Here is a 21716-nt window from a genome sequence, read left to right on the forward strand (position 1 = left end):
GATCAAATTGTAGAAATCAAGGACCACATCATAATTAGTATAATTTGCTGAAGACAAAAGCTTCGAGAAGAGGGAGTACAGGGAACTCCTTTTAGTCGTCTTTCCTTTCTCGGGGAAGGCAAGGAAGATGCAACGATACGCGTTTTAAGATATATTAATAGCAAAATTTGTAAGGAGCCCCCAAGGTACTCCCTGCCTGCATTTCCACATACCATGCACTCGAGAACATATAAACATCACCCGGATGCCAAACTACGATAAAGAAGACACTGATGAGCTAGAAACCCAGATCAAGAAACAGAGAGGCCACGCTCTGCAACGATCTTGATGACCATGGCTTCCCCTTTGGTGCACCAGCTATCTTTCGCCAAGCACCCTGTTCTTCCTCATGAATCCCGTCTGCTACCTCGTCCCCAGTTCTCGTCTGTACGCTTCCCCTCGTTCAGTGTCCGAGCCAGCTCTGTTCTTGCTGTTGAGCAGGTACACTTTCCAAACGTTACGCCTTCTTTTTCCTTTCTGTCTCTCTCTTTCTTTATTTTGCCCCCAGTGTATCATGGAGTTCGCACTAAGCAGTATTTTTTAGGCTGTTGATATGCTGTAACTATGGCCGTTTATTTCACCGAAAATGACAAATGATTTGAAAAATAATTTTCAAACAATGGTGGCTTTTGTTATTTAAAATAACTAATCAATAAAAATTATTTCTATTATCGATGATAATTTATGTTTAGATGAAAATATTTTTCGTTTATTCATTTTTATAATTGATATGAGCGATTATTTTTACGAAAGCATTTTTAAGATCATTCATATGTATGCTCTAGTTGTTGTTATTGTAATTCTCACGCTTTTATTCCACAAAAAAGAAGTAAACTATAATGAGTATGACATGAAGAACTGTCAAGAACCCCAGCGCCAGACACCTAACAAGTAAAAACTTTGATTGAGCCTTACTTGCTGAAATTTTGTAGCATTTTTCTGTTTGTGTGTTTCCCGTAGCATGGTCTTCAAGGTGTTCGATCTGATTTTGTGATGCGGTGACTTTCTGATTGTATAAGCCTTATTAGTCCACAACAGTGTGATTTGACGATAATACATTGGACCCATCTCGATTTATCACTTCACCAGAATTAGACTTCGTAATTGCAAACGTTTGGAATTCGAAAGAGCTGCAACATCAACTTAGAAAGGCTGGATTTTTTATCGCCTCTTGAATTGGTGAGCCAAATAGGAAGTCAAATTTGTTTTCTGCGTAGCAATTTAGTTTATGATGCATTTGTGAATGATAACTGTATTAGAGCCATCTATAGATTTTTTTTTTTTTCTTTCCAATTTAATGGATCTGCTTCAGCTGAACCGTCTTAGTGCTGGATCTCTGGTCTGTTCATGACAGATCATTTTCTTTAGTAATGTGCCCGATAAACTGGAACTCTTTTGAGATGTCATTTTTTGGGATATATGCCTGCGCCAACATCCTGCACCAGCTTCTTTATTTCTTTCATTCGTTTATATGCTTGTGAATGAATCAGAATTCTCATATCTCAGGACTTGGGAACTCAGAAAGATCAAACTTTAGAGTCTGAGATATTTTCATGCCCGATATGCTATGAATCCTTAATAAGAAGAGGCCCATCTGGTTTAAACTTGTAAGTTCTGGAACTCATCTTCTGATTTAGGTAACCGTTTCTGCATTAATGCTTTGATGGGATTAGTTCTGACACCTAACTTCAAAATTTTCAGGGAAGCTATGCATGGCTCTGGTTTTAAGTGCAACCGTTGCAAAAAGTCATATTCCAGCAATGGCAACTTTCTAGACCTTACTCTTACTGCTGGTTTAAGGAACTACATCGAAGTGAAGCCACGGCGGACAGAACTATTCAGGTATCATTAACTGTGTGGTCTACAACCAGGCTGCTGCACTTGAATTATGGAATTATCATCGTATATTACCTTTTGCGCTATTGGTGTAAAGGTCATCTTCTTTCTTTACCTTTTAACCACTACCTTTTTAGCTTTTTACCTCCACATCTGAGGTTGTGTTTAGTTGGTCGGGGTGGAAAGCAGGTGAGGGAGAACAAGTCCTTATTTCATTTGTTGAACTGTGAGGAAGTTCATATAAACCAGAAGGGAACTTTAGAAATCATAAATTTCATAATGCTTATTTGGAGATTGTGCCATTATTAGAGATGACTTTATACTTTTTAACTTCTGAATTTACTGTGTGATGGAAAGGATATTCACATAAGAATGGGAGATTTCCTCTCCACAAGGATGGATGTGCTAGATTGCCTTTGCACCTATTGAGAATAATACGTGGTCTTTTTGCAATTTCCTCATTCTCAGATTATACTTTTCTGCTCAATTACAACCAATAATATTATTTAATTTGAAGGTACATAATGTATATTCTTGCTCAACTTCTGCGCTACGTCATCTTCTCTAGATTGCCTTTAAGATTCCCTGATAAATTTTCTGTGTAAGTTCTGATTCTTCAACTTGCATTCTTCCTTCTGCTAGGAGCCCCCTTGTTTCATTCTTATACGAGAGAGGCTGGCGTCAGAATTTTAAACACAGTGGCTTTCCTGGTCAAGAGGAAGAAGTACGGTTTCTGGCTCATTTTATCCATTAGAATTATTAGCTATGAGGATATGTGGAAGGTCATTTTGATACTGCACTAGCTGTAGAAATTTTACCGTGTAAAATGTGCAAGTGGTGTTCTTACATGAGCTATAAAAAAATATCAGATTCCTCCACTAAACCTGTTATGAAGTAGCAAGCTAATTTTAAATTCCAAAGCTCCTTTGTTCTAGCAAGATTTCCATTACAAGCTGCTAAAGGCGTGATCTATTATCTGAATGCAGTTCAAAATGGCTCAAGAGTACTTCAAACCTGCAGAGGGTGGCCTTCTACTTTATGTTAGCTGTGGAAGTGGTTTGTTTTCCAGAAAATTTGCAAAATCCGGGACTTATTCTGGAGTAATTGCTCTTGATTATTATGAAAATATGCTGTGCCAGTGTTATGATTTCATTAAACAGGATGATGCTGTTTTAAAAGCGTAAGTTCTTACACATAGGAACTTGAAATTATGGAAGCTGTCAAGTAAAATGTTGTTCTTGTATGCCTGTGAACTTAATATATCATAGAGGAGATGGGTTTCATGAACCCCACCTCTTTGGGACATTTGCAGGAATCTAGCTCTTGTTAGAGCTGATGTTTCAAGGCTTCCGTTCTCATCTGGTTCGGTCGACGCTGTTCATGCTGGGGCAGCATTGCACTGCTGGCCTTCCCCTTCCAACGCTGTATGTTTCTATCTCTCAGTTAATCTAGCTCCGTGTTATTGAGCCGTACTGTCCCATAAGTCTCATGGACATGCCAGAAATTGACTAGATATTGGAGTTTATCTATTCAGGGGCTTCAGAGAATTCAGGATGAGTAGAGTGAATTTCTAATACTAATCATGAACACATACCATCGAATGAATGTTAGGCTTGTAGTTGTATCACAGATGGATGTCGTTCCAAGCAGCTTAGCTCATTATTTTCTATTTTGACTCCTGAAGATAATTTTGTCTGGGTCATCGTTTCCTTCAGTGGGCAATCCTATGAAAACTTGGAAGAGATTTTATCGATTGCAAATATAGCTGACAGTTATGTAGCCTTTATAGCTTTGAATATAGCCAAGCCATTATTACTTTGAATATGGCCTATGGCCCAAATCATCCTATTTTTAGTGTTCATACTGGCAAAGTCACTTAATCGAAGGATGGCTGAGCTCATTATCAAGTTAAAATGGAAACTGGCCAGCTGCCATGGCCCTGGACATCATTATTGCACTACTCACTTTCAACAAAAATTAGCATTGAGTTGCCAACAATTGCCATTATAGCAGGGGATTACTTACCACAGGTATCCGTGAGTTGAAGGATTTATGGGGGATTACGGCTAGAGGCAACATCAGACACTGTACTATGTCTTCCTCCAGAAGGCAGAAGTATGTCAGAAGCATTTGTGCATAAATCATATGGTTAACCACTGGGGTGGTTCCAACATGGAAGAGAGTAAAAATTCAATTAGGAATGAAGCTTGACCCAAAAAAAAAAAATAAATCATATGAGTTACTTAGTACCACTGTGCAGTGATGAGACGTTAGCAGATTGGTCTACGAGGGGCCACTAGTAAACTCGTGCAGTATTTCACACACACACCCATATATATCCTGGCTATATTGACCCGGTAGGGACACTGTGGTGGAAGAGGGGATGGGGTGTGCTTGAAGAGTTTGAAATATTTGTAGCTTTAAATAGTTACTAGCATATTTTAGATTCTGGTTTTAAAGGGTTGTGGAATCTGTACTGTTTCAAATAACTCCTTGCAGGTAATTTTAATGGTTTATAATTTCAAATCTGAATGGAAAAATATGATTTTTCATGGATCTAGTTTTCACCTGAAGTGCTCAAAGCAAATTTCATCATGGCTGAATGTGGCTTATCAATGACAGATTCAGTTTAATCTAGTCACAGTACAATGATGTCAAAAAAGACGTGGAAAAGAAATTTTAGTGATTACAGGTCTGATGAGCTTTAGCTGCGGAATAAGTTTCTGGTATAGACACTATTTTTCATCTCCATTAAATGGCTAATGTAAAGTTCTCTACTCCTCTTCCATTTATTGGCAGATTGCAGAAATTACTCGAGTATTGAGAAGCGGTGGAGTTTTTGTGGGAACCACTTTCCTCCGGTACACTCCATCCACTCCCTGGATAATACAGCCTTTCAGACAGGTACATCTGTATGCATACAGCTTGGCACATTAGACCCGTTTTTATTCTTGTAATTAACTTCTAGAACTGTGTTAAATAAGCGAGGGACCACTTTTGTACACTTTAACCTGCATATATTGCTACTCCTCGCAGACCATGAAGAGATGGAAAATAAGAAAAACTAATTCACTTACGAATGGATTGTCGTTTCATTAAGGTCTCTGATAGAGGTTTAGATTTCGAACATCCAATGCATGTGTATTGACAATTGATCCATATCATGGACTGGTGGCAAGCCCAGTTGCTCCGTTTATAGTACATACTTCCATCAATGATTACTTGTGTGACTGTTTTCAAGAACCAATCCATATTTGCCTTGTAAGACGTAACATGTCAACGCGAGTTACAGCAACAAAAAACATGAAGCATTCGTAAGTAATTCAAATTACTGCAACACCCACATGCGACATCTATTTCAAATATTCAAAACGTATTCCCCTTAGTAGATAATCTAAAGAGCGGACTAGTCCGGATCTCCTTTTTCTCTCACTGTCTTGGTTAAACTATTCAACCTAGGTTGAATCACCCTCTACTTTCGGAAGTTGAAATTTCTCGAGTAAATGGATCTGACCCGTGCAGCTATATCTCACACTGTATAACTGCATGGTGCAATTATTATATTCTGTGATGCTAGGACTAGCTTCTCATTGCCACATACCAAGTGCTCTTACAACTTTCTGATGTGTGCTGGCCGATCCCATCCTATGTTATACTCCCTCATAGAGCGTCTTGTAAAGATAAAATGAAATGCACTCAGACAACAATATAGACCGAAAGGTTTTCTTCCTTCGTGACCTTAGCATCTCTGTCTAGGTGGATTTCCACAGAACTCTGTTTTCGTACAGAGTGATTTTCTTAAGGTTGACTCAAAGACAGGCTGTTATTCTCATATTGCGCATCAAGCCTTTTTGTGACAATGTTTGGTTGTGTGGCAGATAACTGCACAGAATATCATCCTTCTGACTGCTGAAGAGATCGAGGATTTGTGCACATCATGCGGTCTAACCAATTACACAAGCAAAACTCAGCAATCCTTCATCATGTTCTCTGCACAGAAGCCTTGACACCAAGTAATGCTCAAAATAAAGATATTATTAGCCCCATGACTAGTTTCAGTGTTTCTTCCTTATCAATGAAGGACATGATTTCTGAGAACATATGACATTGTGAGCTTTAGTTCTGGGGAGGTGTAAAGCACTGGATTGTTTCCAATAAGAATGAAATGCATTTTGGTGTCAGAATGATAATATTTTAGGGCCTTCTTCGTAAGCTTGAGAGGGACCGAAATGACAGTGCAACGGCCAACGCCACAGTCGGTTTTTTTTGCTAATGATGGTTTGAATCCAATGGTTGATGGCCTCAGATGGTCAAACTGATAAGAACATTGTGTTAGTCTGCAGTCCAGCCAATTTGTTTGAATCCAATGGTTGATGGCCCCAGATGGTCAAACTGATAAGAACATTGTGTTAGTCTGCAGTCCATCCAATTTGTTTGCAGCGTTTAGGAGACCAAAACAAACAACTCACGAGAGTTCTCTATTGTTATTCTTTTCAGAGAAAAGACCAAGTTCTTGGAGCTGCACATAAGGTTGACATGTAGACCAAAAAATGAAGTCGAATTGACTCTTATGATGTACCTTATAGGAAAAAAAGGGATTCGAATAATCATAAGAGAAAGGAATTGGAGAGATCAACTAATAATCTCGTTTGGTTTCTAGCCAGAGAAAGGAATGAACTATCTTGTGTTGCGACTATAACTTCAAGGTCTTTTTGCGTGATTGTAATAAAAACTATAGTAAGGGTAAAAATGGGGAAGAAAATGAAATTATCCAACAAAAGTACGAATATTTTCCGAATCCCTTCAACCTCTTCCATATCTAGATAAATTTGTAGGGATGTTAACTATTCCTGATCCTACTTATATATGTGTTGTGATATTCATGGGATATCTTGTGAGCTTTAACATGTGGCATCCCAAAATTAACTCATTTGAGGTATTTTTCGCTTTGACTCATCCCATATAATTAAGTGTTATGATTCTGTCTTTTGAATCTTAACTTTGGAATTCCAAAGAAAAGCTTTCAAAAAGTGCCTCTGTGATTTAATTCCAATTTTCATGCACATGCACTCATGCACACACACACATCTAAGAATCATTATCTTTTTATTCAGTACATAGTTTAGTTTATTCCCCGCCTCCTTCGTCATCCTAAAAACAGAAACTGCTCTTTATCCAGACCCTTTGCCCCGACCTCGTTGGACTAGGTTGTTACACAATATATAGGCTCTCCACATGTATACATATTGTTATTGATTCACATTAATAATTTGTACATTGAGAACCACGCTAGCATCACTTTAGATCTTTCTTTTAGAGACAAGGCTCTACATGTGAGCTACTTCCTATGATATTAAATAATATACATGATAGTTTAACATCATGAAAATTCCTAAATGGATACATCTATCTTAAATTTATGACAAACTAGTTTTTGTGTCATAAAAAGCCCCATACTCCTATACCCACGTTATATTTACCTTTGGTTAACTTCACTCAAATTTAACGGTTAAATTACTCAAGTTGGAATAACACATGGTAACTCAGACGATGTCAAAGTTCAAATAGAAATTCAAATTTCTGTCCCTTTTTTTATTATTTTATTCTTACAGTTTTTAATTTTACTGTCCCTTTTAGCAACAAAATGTTTCATTTCTTTATTTTTGTGTTTTTACCCAGAGGGCATTGGCATTAATACTCAGCTTCCTCTTTTGCTTCTTATTGCCCGACCAGATCAAACCAACCCCTTTCTCCATTTGCCATCTTGCTTAATTTCACTCATCCCTCGCATTCATTCTCCCGCGCGCACTCGTCAGTGCCCTGTTTCTGTTCTCTGTTTAATTTTCGTGTAGACTCGACATCTGCCTACGCAGGTACGATATAACCTCTCCTGTGAAACTTCTGCGTCGTCCCATGTGAAGGCTAGTGATTATAGGAGCAGGAATTAGTGGCCTTCTCGCCTGCAAGTATTCGATCGAGAAGGGCTTTGACCCGGTGGTGTTCGAGGCCGACTACCACGTCGGGGGAGTCTGGAATCACACCATGCAATCGACCAGGCTACAGAATGAGAAGGAAGATTACCGGTTCTCGGACTTCGATTGGCCTTTTTCTGTGCAGGACAAGTACGAAGTACCCCAGCCACACAGAAGTCCTGGACTATGTCAAGTCTTATGCTCAGCACTTCGATTTATATCCTTACATCAAGTTCCATTCCAGAGTGATTTATATCGATTATGTTGGAGTGTCATCCGAAGAAATGAAGACGTGGGATTTGTGAGGTGGAACGGGGACGGCATTCAACTCGAAAGGGGAGTGGCACATTACCATCCTAGACAGAGAGACTAACGCTACAGAGGTAAATTAACTATTTCTTGATAGTTCGGTTCAATTCGATCCTGAGATTTGAGAAGCATCGCTACGTACTTATTGTGTAGTTTTAATTTCTGCAATTGCTTGATGCGATGTTAAGTGAATGCTGTGTCTTGGCCATTTCTTTTTTTTTTTGGTCGAAAATAAACTTTCATGACTAACTCAAAGAGTTTGAGTACAGAAGACTTGAATCAGAACAAAGTAAGGCCCAAAGGGCTTCCGGTGGGTTGGACAATCAATTAAAAGGTAAAGACCCATTTCTATGTGTTTTTGCTCACCAATTCGCGACTAAATTTGACTCTACTGCAATAGGCCAAACTTAAGTTAGAAAAGCCCATAATTAAATTTCTTGCCTCAATAATGAATGGTTCCAGAACCCACGTGCTCTGTACTTCTCCTTTTAGTGTCTTGGCCAGGTTTACCATGCTGAATTTGTTATTCTCTGCATCGGTTCAGTGGGCTTCCTAACATTCCGGAGCTCCCCCCAAATTATTGCTCCTAAGCATTTGATGGCAAGGTGATGCATTCAATGGAATATTCGGATATGGAGAAATCTGCAGCTGCTGAATTGGTTAAAGGAAAGCAAATCACAATTGTCGGTTTGCAGAAATCGGCGGTGGATTTAGCAATCGAATGTGCAGAAGCAAATATTAAGAGTAATTTCAAGTAGACTTATCTGCTTACAGACTATTGTTGGGTGAATTGTCGATGTGAGCTATAATCAAGCTCTATCAAAGCTTGAAGGTCGTAATATCTTCCGAAACTTCATCTGAAACTTCTGTAGTTTTGTTGAAATACATAAGAATTCATTCTGTAGAAGAGTAAATTAGTCATGGAATTGGGTTCAATCATGCTTAAGGTATCTACACGTAAGTGAATTTGTATCTGCAACTCCTGACACTTCTTCTAGGAATTCAATGGTTGCGGTATCTACTGCACACCAACAAAGATCATATGCTAACACAAGACTTCATCGAGAGATGCGCCTCTCATGCTTTAAATGATCGAGCTTATCTGATATTATTGTTTTCCTTATCTCATTCTCATTTCTTGATTGGAATCAGGAGTCGAGTACCCTTGTGTGATGATCCGGAGAAATCCTCATTGGTTGCTGCCGAGCGACGGCTTCCTAATAACTTACCTTGGCTACTTGTACTTCAATCGATTTGCCGGGCTGCTTCTTCATAAGCCGGGAGAAAACTTCCTGTACCGGCTTCTCGCCACAGTGCTTTCACCATTAGTATGTGTATGCTTCCATTTATTCGGTTTAATTCCACAAAACTTGCTTGTCTATAAGTCATAATCATAAATAGATGACTCTATCATCCCTTGAAATTCCTAGAGATGGGGCATCTCAAAATTCTCGGAAATCTATCTCCGGTGGAAACTCCCATTAAAGAAGTACGGAGTAGTACCTGACACACAGCTTTCTTGAGGACATGTCTTCATGTCAAATTGACATGCTGCCCGACAAGTTCTACGATAAACTGGAGGAGGGAAGCATCATAGTCAAGAGGTCGCCGAGCTTTCACTTCTGCAGGGAAGGTCTGATAGTCAGCGGAGAAGACAAACCAATCTCGAGCGATCTCGTGATCCTTGCCACCGGATACAAAGGTGATCAGAAGCTCAAGAATATTTTCAGATCTTCAGTCTTCCAAGAGCACCTCATCCCTTCACCAACTTCAAGCGTTCCTCTTTACAGGTACGATTTCATACTTGCAGTTGCAACGCCAAGCAGCATCAATTTCCACTCAAAAACCTTGATATTCAAAATGCATGTCTTATTATCTAAGTGAGGATTAACTGTCAAGGACCGACACGAGATATTATCTAACTCCGAGACTGCATTGCAGCATTTGGCTAACCTTAAGGCCTCTTGTGTATCATTACACATTTAGTGGTGGTACTAATTTTGGGGCATTCAATATGCAGTTTTCTTCCATAGGATTTTGAATTGATGCTGCAACCCATCCCGGTTTTGTTGTAACGGTCTGATATACCTACTTCAGGCAGGTGATTCATCCTCTGATTCCCCAGCTCTGAAGAATAGGATACGGGGAAGGCCTTGCAAGCCTGCCGACCACGGAGATCAGATGCCAGTGGCTCGTGCACCTCCTTGAAGGGAACATCAAGCTGCCAAGCATCAGGGTGATGGAAAATGACACAGCGAGGTGGGAAATTCACATGAAGCAATACGGTGGGAAGGGCTTCTGGAGATCATGCATTGGAGCCACCATCATTTGGTACAACGACCAGCTGTGCAAGGACATGAACTGCAATCCAAGAAGAAAGAGGGGGTTTTTAGCCGAGTGGTTCCAACCTTATGGACCAACTGATTATGCAGGCCTCACTAATCAGAAACACTGAACAACGAACATGATCCTTCTTATAATCAGTGATGAATTTGACATTTTTCCTGTAATATTTTATATTACAGGAGGAAATTGGCTCATGATATGGTCATATGCTTGGATTGTTTAACAAAATTCTACAAGATTCAGGTCACATGAATTTAAAAAATAGTCATTCTTTGGCATTTTGAAAGTAACTTCTCTGGACAACCCCAGAAACCATTCTCTATAGATTGAGGGTGAGAGAGAGAAATTTTCATATAGTGATCTGAAGTAAGCCCAATTTCAATTGCTTCTCGTGCTCTTGCTGGATTCCTTAATTCAACAAGAATCTGAGTCTACCCCTCGTGCTTCTCTATGACTGCCGAATAGTTGTAGAGAATCCAAAGAGAAAATGCGGACTGTAACAGAGAGGAAAGATGCCACAAGTCAGGGAAAAAGTTAGATTAATTAAGGGCGATTCTATTTTCACTTTTAAGATGGCTAAAACACACGTTCTATTAGCTGAACAGCATAAAATGCCCTCAATTAAAATCGGCAAATAAGTGGGCCAGCAAAAACGAGTAAATTGGGATCTAGACACCATCTTTCTTGAAGCCAAATTAATTAAAAAGAAAAAGGAAAAATATACACACAGCCCAACTAATAATCTCATGAAGATAAATTGCAAAGCTAGGAAAAGAAATATGGAAAGCCAATAAACAGGTTAGTAAATGAAATGCACTTTAAGCAAATGGTGACCCACCATTCTCACCTCTCCCCCAAAATTAACCAAAAAAGAAAAACTGTTGTAAAATATTACGTTGCAAATATATAATAGAGAAGAAATTGAAAAGAGAAAGCAAGTAAACACCAAAAATAGTAGATAAAGCCAATTTCCAATGTATCACTATATTTCACTGTGTTGTTTTTTGTACATCAAAACTAAACTCTTATTTATAGAAGAATAATAATGTACTTATCATTAATATCAATGTATCGAATTATACATGTACTGGATAGGAAGATGAACGTTCATTGTATAGGAAAATGTACTTAGAATGTAGGATACAAATTTACCATAATAAGTACATTAGATAAGATGAATATAATGAATATTCATTCATGTATTTCATAACAAAAATTCATTTAAGTTGGCAGTCATTTGATTGGTTAAAAACATAAACTCGAGATAAAATCACCGTTGCTTAAGGCTCATTTCATTCACATATCCATTCGATGATCCATTGCTTGCCTAAAGTTTATCGGGACGATTTTCTTTAAGCAGTTAAAATACTCTCAATCTGTAAATGATAAAGAAGTCCAATGAAGATAACCTGCAAAACTAAAAAAGACAATATTGAAAGCCACACGAACATATTAAAAATTCCTTAGCAAGAAGTTGGAGTTGGGTTGTAGAACGGACAAACGTCAGCCCAATTGCCGAACTACCGTAAACAAGAACTGATGAACAAATTCTAAACAACTCCAAATTAGTATATTTGTGACAATTTACTCAAAATTATTTTTTTTATCATGAAAATCTCTAAACCAGTATACTTATAAAAAATTTATTCCGACTAATCATAAAAAAATCATAAATTGATACATTTATGATAAAAATTACTCTAAATTAATTTATTCGACCGTAAAAAACCACAAACTAGTAAATTTTTGATAAATATATCCTCCACTAAATTGAATTAATACCACAAAAAAATCATAAAAATTGTAAACTATGACAAACGGAGAATAAAATCACAAATTAATATATCGAGTCAATTGTCGTATCATTTAACTTAATAATTTGATTGTAAAATTTAATAAAAATTAACAGTTGGTAAATTTATCATAAATATATTAATTTGGGGCAAATTTATTAAAAATATATCAGTTTATGACTTTTGGTGGTTAAAAAAAATCATTTGAAATAAATTTGTTAGAAATGTACCGGTGTTTAGGGGTTTTTCAATTATTATCCCGTCGAAGAAACCCAATCGCAAAACAGAGAGGCAACCACGCTCTGCAACGATCTTGATGACCATGGCTTCTTCTTCGATGCACCAGCTATCTTTCGCCAGACACCCTCTTCTTCCTCGTAATTCCCGGGTCCAACCTCGTCCCCAGTTCTCGTCCGTTCGCTTACCCTCGTTCACTGTCCGAGCCAGCTCGGTCCTTGCTGTCGAGCCGGTACACTGTCCAAAACGTTGCGCCTTTTTCTTTCTCCCTCTTTCTTTTTCCCCGGTCTATGATGGAGTTCAGGCTAACAGTGTTTTTTAGGCTGTTGGTAAACTGTAACTATGTATTTCTCTAGTGTTGTCTTATGGTAATTCTCGCATTCATTTTTCCCCAAAGTTATCAAGGCTTCTTTCTTTCTTCCGTTAGTGTGCCTGTGGGTTAAAATTCTCATATCTCAGGACACGGGAACTCAGAAAGATCAAACTTTGGAGGTTGAGATATTTTCATGCCCAATATGCTATGAACCCTTGATAAGAAGAGGCCCATCTGGTCTAAACTTGTAAGTTCTGGAACTCATTATCTGGTTTAGACAACTGATTCTGCATAATGCTTTGATAGGATTAGTTCTGACTCATAACTTCAAAATTGTTCAGGGAAGCCGTGTATAGGTCTGGTTTTAAGTGTAAAAACTGCAATAAGTCATATTCCAGCAAAAACAACTTTCTAGACCTCACTCTTACTGCTGGTTTAAGGGACTATGTCGAAGTCAAGCCAGCGCGGTCAGAACTATTCAGGTATCACTAATTGTGGTCTACGACCAGGCCATTTCAACTTGAATTATGGAATAATCATTGTTTAAGGGTTATCGTCATCTTTTACCTTTTAACCATTAGCTCACTCGTTCTTTACCTCCATATATGAAGTTATTTTAAGTTGGTTGGGGTGGAAAATAGGTAAGGGAGAATGAGTCCATACTTCATATGACGAACCGTGATAATTGAGTCCTCTCTATTATAGGCAGCAGGTTTAGATTCTTCTATGGTTTGTTGCAACTTTTCATGGCTTGTCAACTGAAAGTATTGGCAAGGACAAGAAATAGGATATTGCCCTTTCCCAAAGGATGTGCTAGCTTTCTTGCACCTATTGAGAATAATACTTGGTTTTTTTGTAATTTCCTCTTTCTCAGCTCATACTTTTCTGCTTAATTAACCCACCCTTTTATTTGATTGCAAGGTACATAATGTATGTTCTTGCTCAATTTCTGCTCTACTTTGTGTTCTCTAGGTTGCCTTTAAGATTCACTAATAAATTTTATGTGGAGCATATGATTCTCACCTCGCTTTCTCGCTTTTGCTAGGAGTCCCCTTGTTTCATTCTTATATGAGAGAGGCTGGCATCAGAGTTTTAATGGCAGTGGCTTTCCTGGTCAAGATGAAGAAGTACGGTTTCTGGCTAATTTTATCCATTAAAATAATTAGCCATGAGGATTTGTGGAAGGTCATTTTGAGACTGCAATAGCTGTAGAAAATTTTACTTTGTACAATGTGTAAGTGGTGTTCTTATCATGGGCTAAAAATGAATATCAGCTTCTCCATTAAACTGTTATAAATGAGCAAGCCAATTCTAGTTATTGCTCTGCTAGATTTCCATGATAAGCTATTAATGATGCAATCTATTGTTTGAATGCAGTTTAAAATGGCTCAAGAGTACTTCAGACCTGCAGAGGGTGGCCTTCTAGTTGATGTTAGCTGTGGGAGTGGTTTGTTTTCCAGAAAATTCACGAAATCCGGGACTTATTCTGGAGTAATTGCTCTTGATTATTCTGAAAACATGCTACGCCAATGTTATGATTTCATTAAACAGGATGATACTATTTTAAAAACGTAAGTTTTTTCATTTGAGGGGAACATGCAACTATGGAAGCTGTCAAGTAAAATGTTATTCTTGTATGCCTGTGAAATTAATAAATTAAAGAGGAGATGGCTTGGCATTCTGGTACATTTGCAGGAATCTGGCTCTTGTTAGAGCTGATGTTTCAAGGCTTCCATTCTCTTCTGGTTCAGTTGACGCTGTACACGCTGGGGCTGCATTGCACTGCTGGCCTTCTCCTTCTAACGCTGTATGTTCCACTCTCTTGTTTAATCTAGCTCAGTTTTGTTGAGCCATACTGTCTCATAAGTCACATAGGCATCCCGGAAATTGACTGGATACTGGAGTTATATTCTGGTGCTTTATAGAATTCAGAATGAGTAAAGGGAATATCAAATAAGTAATGAGGCACCTGCCATCAAATGAATGTTAGGCTTGTAGTTGTGTCACAGATGGATGTCATTCCAAGCAACTTAGCTTGGTATTTTGATTTTGATCACCTGAAGATAATTCTGTCTGGGTCATAGTGGGGATCTGTACTGAAACTTGCAAGAGGTTTTACTGATTGCAAAATATAGTTGACCTTTGCTCAGCCATTATTGCTTAGAATATGGTGAAGCCATCCTATCTTCAATGGTTATACTGGGAAAGTCACTTTGTGGAAGGATAGCTTAGCTTATTATCAACATAAAATTCGAAACTGGCTAACTGCTTCTCATGGCCCTAGACATCTTTATTGCGCTACTTGCTTTCAACAAAGATGAGCATTTGATTAGCCAACAATTGCCATTATAAACAGGGGAATTACCTTCCACAGTTATCTGAAAGTTGAAGGATTTGTAGGGGCCTTAAGGCTAGAGGCAACTTCAGAGACTGTTGTTGTCTGCCTCCAGAAGGCAGAAGCATGTCAGAAGCATCACGAGACAGGAGGGAGGGAGGGACACACTATGTTTTCTAATGAGTGATGAAGAGGGAGGGAGGGAGGGAGAAAAGAAAGGGGGTGGGGGCGGCGGGCGGTGAGTGAGGTAGAGAGAGCACTATGTTTTCTAATGAGTGATGAAGGGTCAGGCAACAATAGCCAGTGGTCTTTGCTGTAAAGGGGTCAAGGATTTGTAGGGTCCTTAAGGCTAGAGGCAACTTCAGAGACTGTTGTTGTCTGCCTCAAGAAGGCACAGAAGTATGTCAGAAGCATCACGAGCAAGGGCAGGAGGGAGGGGGAGGGGGAGAGAGAGAGAGAGAGAGAGCACTATGTTTTCCAATGAGTGATGAAAGGTCAGGCAACAATAGCCAGTAGTCTTTGCTATAAAGGAGTCAAGAATTTGTAGGGGCCTTAAGGCTAGAGGCAACTTCAGAGACTGTTGTTGTCTGCCTCCAGAAGGCACAGAAGTATGTCAGAAGCATCACGAGCAAGGGCAGGAGAGAGAGAGAGAGAGAGAGAGAGAGAGAGCACTATGTTTTCTAATGAGTGATGAAGGGTCAGGCAACAATAGCCAGTAGTCTCTGCTGTAAAGGAATCAAGCAACAATTCCTCCTGAGCAGAGAGGTTATTTTATGTGGTAAGGCTAAAAGAAGCAGTGGAAAATGGGACAAATTGAATAGGTCTGCAGCACAGCTATGGCATGGAAAGTAATTAGGAATGAAGCTTGCACAACCAAATTATATGAGGTGCTTAGTACCATTGTGCGGTTATGCGAAGGGTTACAAGGGCATTAGTGAAGCTGATGGCTTGGGATAACTTAGCAGATTCATCCATGAGGGACCTCTAGCAAACTCGTGGAGTGTTTCATATATATACCTCTCCAGGCTATATTGACCCAGTATCAGGATACTGCAGTGGAAGAGGGGATGAGGTGTGCTTGGGGAGTTTGAAATCTTTATAGCTCTACATGGTTACTAGCATAATTCTAGAAGCTGGGTTTTGAGGGGTTGTGGAATCTGTATTGTTTCAAATAACTTCTTGCAGGTAATTTTGAAGTTTGTCATTTGATATCTGCATGAGAAATAATGATAATTCATGGATCTGGTTTGCATGATTCTACAACTCCTCCCTTAAATGCTCAAATCATATTTCATCATGGTCAAATGTGGCTTAGCTCAATGATAGATTCAGTTTCTCTAATCATGGTACAATGATGTGAAAAAAGATATGGAAAAGAAATTTTGGTGATTACAGGTCAAATTTTAATGAGCTTTAGCTGTGGAACGAGCTCCTGATAAACACACTATTTCTTCATCCCCATCAAGTGGCTGATATAAGTTCTCAACCCTCTGCTGCGTATGGGCAGATTGCAGAAATTACTCGAGTGTTGAGAAGCGGTGGAGTTTTTGTGGGAACCACTTTCCTCCGGTACACTCCATCCACTCCCTGGATAATATTGCCTTTCAGACAGGTACATCTGTATGCACACAGCTCGGTAAATTAGACCCATTTTTAGTCTTGTAATTTAACTTCTAGAGCCGTGTGAAACAAGAGAGGGATCACTATTGTACACTTTAACCTGCATATAATGCTACTCCACTTGGAACATGAAGAGATGAAACCACGGGAAAAAAGCAAAAAAAAAAAAAAAAAAAAAAAAAATCACATACAAGTGGATTGCCGTTTCATCAAGGTCTCTGATGGAGGTTTAGAATCCGAACATCTAATGCATGTGGATCAACAAGTAATCCATCTTGTGGACTGGTGGTGAGCCCAGTAGCTCTGGTTGTACCATATTTCCACCTATATTTTTTTGTGTGACTGTTTGCAAGAACCACTTCACATTTGCCTTGTAAAATGTAACACGTCAACTTGAGTTATAGCAACAAAAATCATGGAGCATGATTAAGTAATTCAAATTACTGCAACAACACATGCAAGATCTATTCAAATATGCAAAATGTATCCTGTAGTTGATAATCTAATGAGCAGATTAGTCTGGATCTCCTTTTCCGCTTAGAGTCTTTGCCAAACCATTCTTGGCTGTATCTGACCCTCCTCTCCGAAGTTGATATTTCTTAAGCAAATGTTCTTTTGATTCATACACATGTACCTTACACTTTATAACTGCATAGTGCAATTACTATATATTGTGATACTTGGACAGCTTCTGTTTGCCACATACCATGTACTCTTAAACTTTCTGATGTATGTTGGACGATCTCATCTAAGTTAAAATCCCTTGGAGATTATACTGTGAAGACAAAATGAAATGCACTCAGACAACACCATAGACCGTAAGGTTTCATCATTCATGGTCTTAGCATTTCTGTATAGGTGGAATCCCACAGAACTCTTTTTCTGTACGGAGTGATTTCCCTGAAGTTGTCTAAAAGACACTATTATTCTCATCAAGCTTGTTTGTGACAATGTTTGGTTGTGTGGCAGAGAGCATCACAGAATTACAGTTTTCTGACTGCTGAAGAGATCGAGGATTTGTGCACATCATGTGGTCTAACCAATTACACTAGCAAAATTCAGCAATCCTTCATCATGTTCTCTGCTCAGAAGCCTTGACACCAAATAATGCTCAAAATAAAGATGCTATTTGCCCCATGATTACTTTCAGTGTTTCTTCCTTATCAATACAGTGGGTCAGTACATGATTTCTGTGAACATATGACATTGTAAGCTCGAGTTCTGGGGAGGTGTAAAGTATTGTATTGTTACCAATAAGAAAGATATGCGTTTTGGTGTCAGAATGATAAAATGTGAGGGCCTTTCTTTGAGAGCTTCGTGACGGACTGAGGTGACAGTGCAACAGCCAACGCCACGGTCGGTTTTTTTTGTTAATGATGGTTTGAATTCAATGTTTGATGGTCCCTGATGGTCAACTTGATAAAAACATTGTGTTGGTCTGTGGGCAAACTGATCTAATTTGTTTGCAGTGTTTTGGTCACCGAAACAAACGACTCACGAGAGTTTTCTTTTGTTGTTCTTATCTTAGAAAAGGCCAAATTCTTGGAGCTGAACATAATGTTAACACGTAGACCAAAGAATTAAGTCGAATTGACTCTTATAATGCTCCTTTCAAAGGAAAAGAAGGGATTATCGTTGGAGAGATAAACTTATAATGTCGTTTAGATTCTAGCAAGAGAACGGAATGAAAAGTTATAAGTTATGACTGTGTCTTTAATGTCTTGTGTGATTGCAATTAAGACTACAATAAAGGTAAAAACCGGGAAGAAGAGAAAAATATTTGATAAAAGCACCAATACCTCCAAATCCCTTCGAACTCTTCCATTTTCAGATGGACTTGCGGGACTTTTGTCACTAAGGCTTCACGTCACCATCCATAACCCAATCCCCAAGCTCTCTCACTAACTCGATGAGCCAGTCTATGGAGCTATCAATTTTTCAAAGCCAACTATATAAGGAGGAAAAAATGCTAAAAATGAATCTCGAGAGGGGTTGGTTATGTGTTAGAAATTTACATTGCAAGTGAATGAATTAATTTGAATTGGATTATTTACCCGACTCATTTATTTGACAAGTCTAGCGACCACAAATGAATGCCATGGAGATCTTGGTTTTTTAAGTTGTCTCACATATTCAATGATATTACTGACGTGTTCAATCTTAGTGTGCTTCTTAGTTGATGTGGTTGGGTGGGAACGGATGTTAGACTTGTGATCCAAATTCGGCTAGATAAAAGAGATTCAGAATTTAGCTTCTTCATGAAGAACCTCCTTATAGCTAAGGGTGAGCGCTTCCAAATTATGTACAAGTTCCAATGAGTAAGTTCTAGGTTTCAAGTGAAACGGTTGGGACAGATTTGTCATTTTTTGAAATTAAAACCTATCTTGCACAATTTGAAATTTGAAACTTATCCTATCATAGGTTATAGTGTCGGTTTTAGAGTTTACCTAGATTCAACCTGTATTATTAATCAAATGATTGAAATGAGGCATCACTTTTATTGACCACCGCTTACTACTAATTCGCTGATCACATTTTATATTTAGATACATGAAGAATATAATATATTAATAAAGTAAAAGTCTCGATCATAAATAATAGTTTAGACTAGTAGTTTCATATTATACACAATGCCACAATGCCACAAAACATTGTAGAACCACGTGAAGATATATATTAACAAAAACACACCAAAAAAACTTATTATAAGTTCAAGTTCTAGGTTTTAGACTCTAAATTCCATTTATCTACAACTTAGAGCTTACCCATCAAAATAGATTTTCTAATTTTTGGAATGTGAAACCTACCATACATACTTTGAAACTTGAAACCATATAGGTTTCCAATTCTCCAATTCTAGATTATACCTCGAAATTATGCTCACTCTTGCTTATAGCCTTACAACTTCAAAATCCCTTCTAAAAAATAAAGCAAAAAATCACAAGCAAGGACAAGAAACGCTATTGAAAAGAAAAAAGGGGAACAGATGGAAGAGTGAGAACGTGAAATATGCCCTACGCCTGATATTTCCTATATGATCCTTTTCTTTTTTTTTTGGTTATAATTATATAAGTTTAGTCATCATACCAAAGTTTTTGTAACCCTAATGACAGGCACAATTAATTTGAAAGCTTGGTTAATTTGGGGAGCAAGCAAGAGAATAGCCAATTCATATATGGACTTTGTGATCTGCTCAACTTTTCACGATTCTCTTGGGCGTTATTAGAGAATACACATGAGCACAATTGAGGAAACACAATCGCAGAGGATGTCACGGCCAAATATAGGGGATTGTAAAGAAGGGAAGAGAATCGACTACGGTAATAACTATTACCAAATGAAAGAAGCATTAACTAATTCAGAATATTTTGAATTCGAACGAGTTATGTGATATTATCCTTAACATGATTGATAAGGAAGAAAAATATTTGCTGCATTTACACCAACACGCACGATCACACAGGGCATGAAGCTCCGTTCGCATCAACCCGGCGCAAGCGCCTCACTCTATCTTTCTCTCTCTGTGCTCTTAAACGTTTCATTTTTTTTCGCAAGTTCTGTCTTCTTTATTCTTCTCTGTCATAACAGGCAAAATGAGTTGGCGATACATAGCACTAATGCATATCCCTTCCATCACTGCAAGGGTTTAATTTAAAACGTGCTCCAATTATCTTGTTTGTATAATCTTCTTTGCGGAGGTAGTTCCTTGTGAATCCATGAGGGGGTCAGAGCAAAATGGATAGTTTAAGTCTCTGTTTCTTGCCATGTTCAGTTGTACTGGATGGTTGGTTCAGGTCTGCTGAGCTATCCAATGTTACTGTAAGGTTAACCATTTTGTACTCCTTTCGTCTCAGCATACATGCACATAGACTTAATAGACACGTCATTTGTAGAATGAATACCAAGTCAAGAAGAACTTAGAGACCGTCCCCCACCTTTTACAAATGACTGAACTCTCGAATCCGTGCAGAAGATTTAGCAGCAATTGAACGATTGACATTGACAATAAAGTACTAGCATGTAGAGTTAGACCTGAATGGGAAACACCAACAAGAGAATCAAATGCTCATCTGGCATTCCATGCTATGCCTCTGTCTTCGATGTTAAGCAGTTAACACCAAGTCACGGGCATTTTACAATTGTGGCTGAACATATGTTGAACCATAAGACTCGTAAGTTGCATTAGTGGTGCAATTTTTTCATATGGAAAGACGCATTTTAATGTTATTCAAAATCTTGTACAGAACCGGTGGCAATAAAACCGAGTACTTTATGTTCTTCAACAATGGTGCCTTAACTAATTTTTAATGCTCGGATTTTTTTCAGTTTGGCCTCTCAATGCCTTAGACATAGAGCCCGAATTTGCCTTTCCTCAGTCTGCGGCCATGGGGGGAGTTGTTCTTGCCAACGGCTTTGTCGGAAGTTTCCTCTGTGACTATTCCTGGTTAGTTCAGATTAATAAGACTCTTAAATTATTAATAGGGCTCTCAGCGTTGTTTGGACCACTCCCCTGGTGGCATCACTAGGTGCCTCCCTCGAGATAGATACCCATTGCCATGTTGGAAGACATCCTAATACACGACCGGCGGCTTTCGCTGATTTACATCCTTGGTCTACAAGCTTGGAGCATTGTTTTTTTATCGACTAATATTTTCATGGCTTCTTACTTGCAGGTATTCCTGGGATTCGTATTAGCTAACTTGTCAGATTGGTTCTCACAAAGATTGGCATCCAATTTTTGCATTCGTCGAAATAGTTTTGTACATGTGTACAACTGAGATACTCGGGTCCAGGAAAACAGATAAATCCATTGCTTATCTCAGCATGATCCTTCTTTAATCGGTAAATAAATGGAAACGATTTCATGATAAAAAGAAAACATTCAGAACTAAATCGAAGTGGCAAATCAAGTTCCA

At 38.5% G+C, this 21716-nt stretch overlaps 3 protein-coding genes across 3 annotated transcripts; all 3 read left to right on the forward strand.

Annotated features, from left to right (window-relative positions):
• The first annotated feature begins 109 nt into the window (after window positions 1–109).
• LOC104438868 (uncharacterized methyltransferase At2g41040, chloroplastic-like) lies at window positions 110–6045 on the forward strand. The gene is made up of 8 exons (XM_039308104.1): window positions 110–480; window positions 1546–1646; window positions 1741–1881; window positions 2518–2599; window positions 2862–3055; window positions 3188–3299; window positions 4675–4779; window positions 5754–6045. Exons 1-8 carry the CDS (start codon window positions 328–330, stop codon window positions 5880–5882), a joined length of 1017 nt encoding a protein of 338 aa, XP_039164038.1. The 5' UTR covers window positions 110–327; the 3' UTR covers window positions 5883–6045.
• A 3638-nt stretch (window positions 6046–9683) lies between these two features.
• Window positions 9684–10611, forward strand: LOC104431658 (probable flavin-containing monooxygenase 1). Its single transcript, XM_039308750.1, has 2 exons — window positions 9684–9946; window positions 10290–10611. Exons 1-2 carry the CDS (start codon window positions 9684–9686, stop codon window positions 10609–10611), a joined length of 585 nt encoding a protein of 194 aa, XP_039164684.1.
• A 1946-nt stretch (window positions 10612–12557) lies between these two features.
• LOC104432133 (uncharacterized methyltransferase At2g41040, chloroplastic-like) lies at window positions 12558–18191 on the forward strand. Its single transcript, XM_039308103.1, has 8 exons — window positions 12558–12764; window positions 12992–13092; window positions 13187–13327; window positions 13891–13972; window positions 14223–14416; window positions 14541–14652; window positions 16688–16792; window positions 17770–18191. The coding sequence occupies exons 1-8, from the start codon at window positions 12612–12614 to the stop codon at window positions 17896–17898; spliced, it is 1017 nt and encodes a 338-aa protein (XP_039164037.1). The 5' UTR covers window positions 12558–12611; the 3' UTR covers window positions 17899–18191.
• Window positions 18192–21716: the final 3525 nt, after the last annotated feature.

Source organism: Eucalyptus grandis, chromosome 3 (genome assembly GCF_016545825.1).
Source record: "Eucalyptus grandis isolate ANBG69807.140 chromosome 3, ASM1654582v1, whole genome shotgun sequence".
In the NCBI taxonomy this organism is placed as follows: domain Eukaryota; kingdom Viridiplantae; phylum Streptophyta; class Magnoliopsida; order Myrtales; family Myrtaceae; genus Eucalyptus; species Eucalyptus grandis.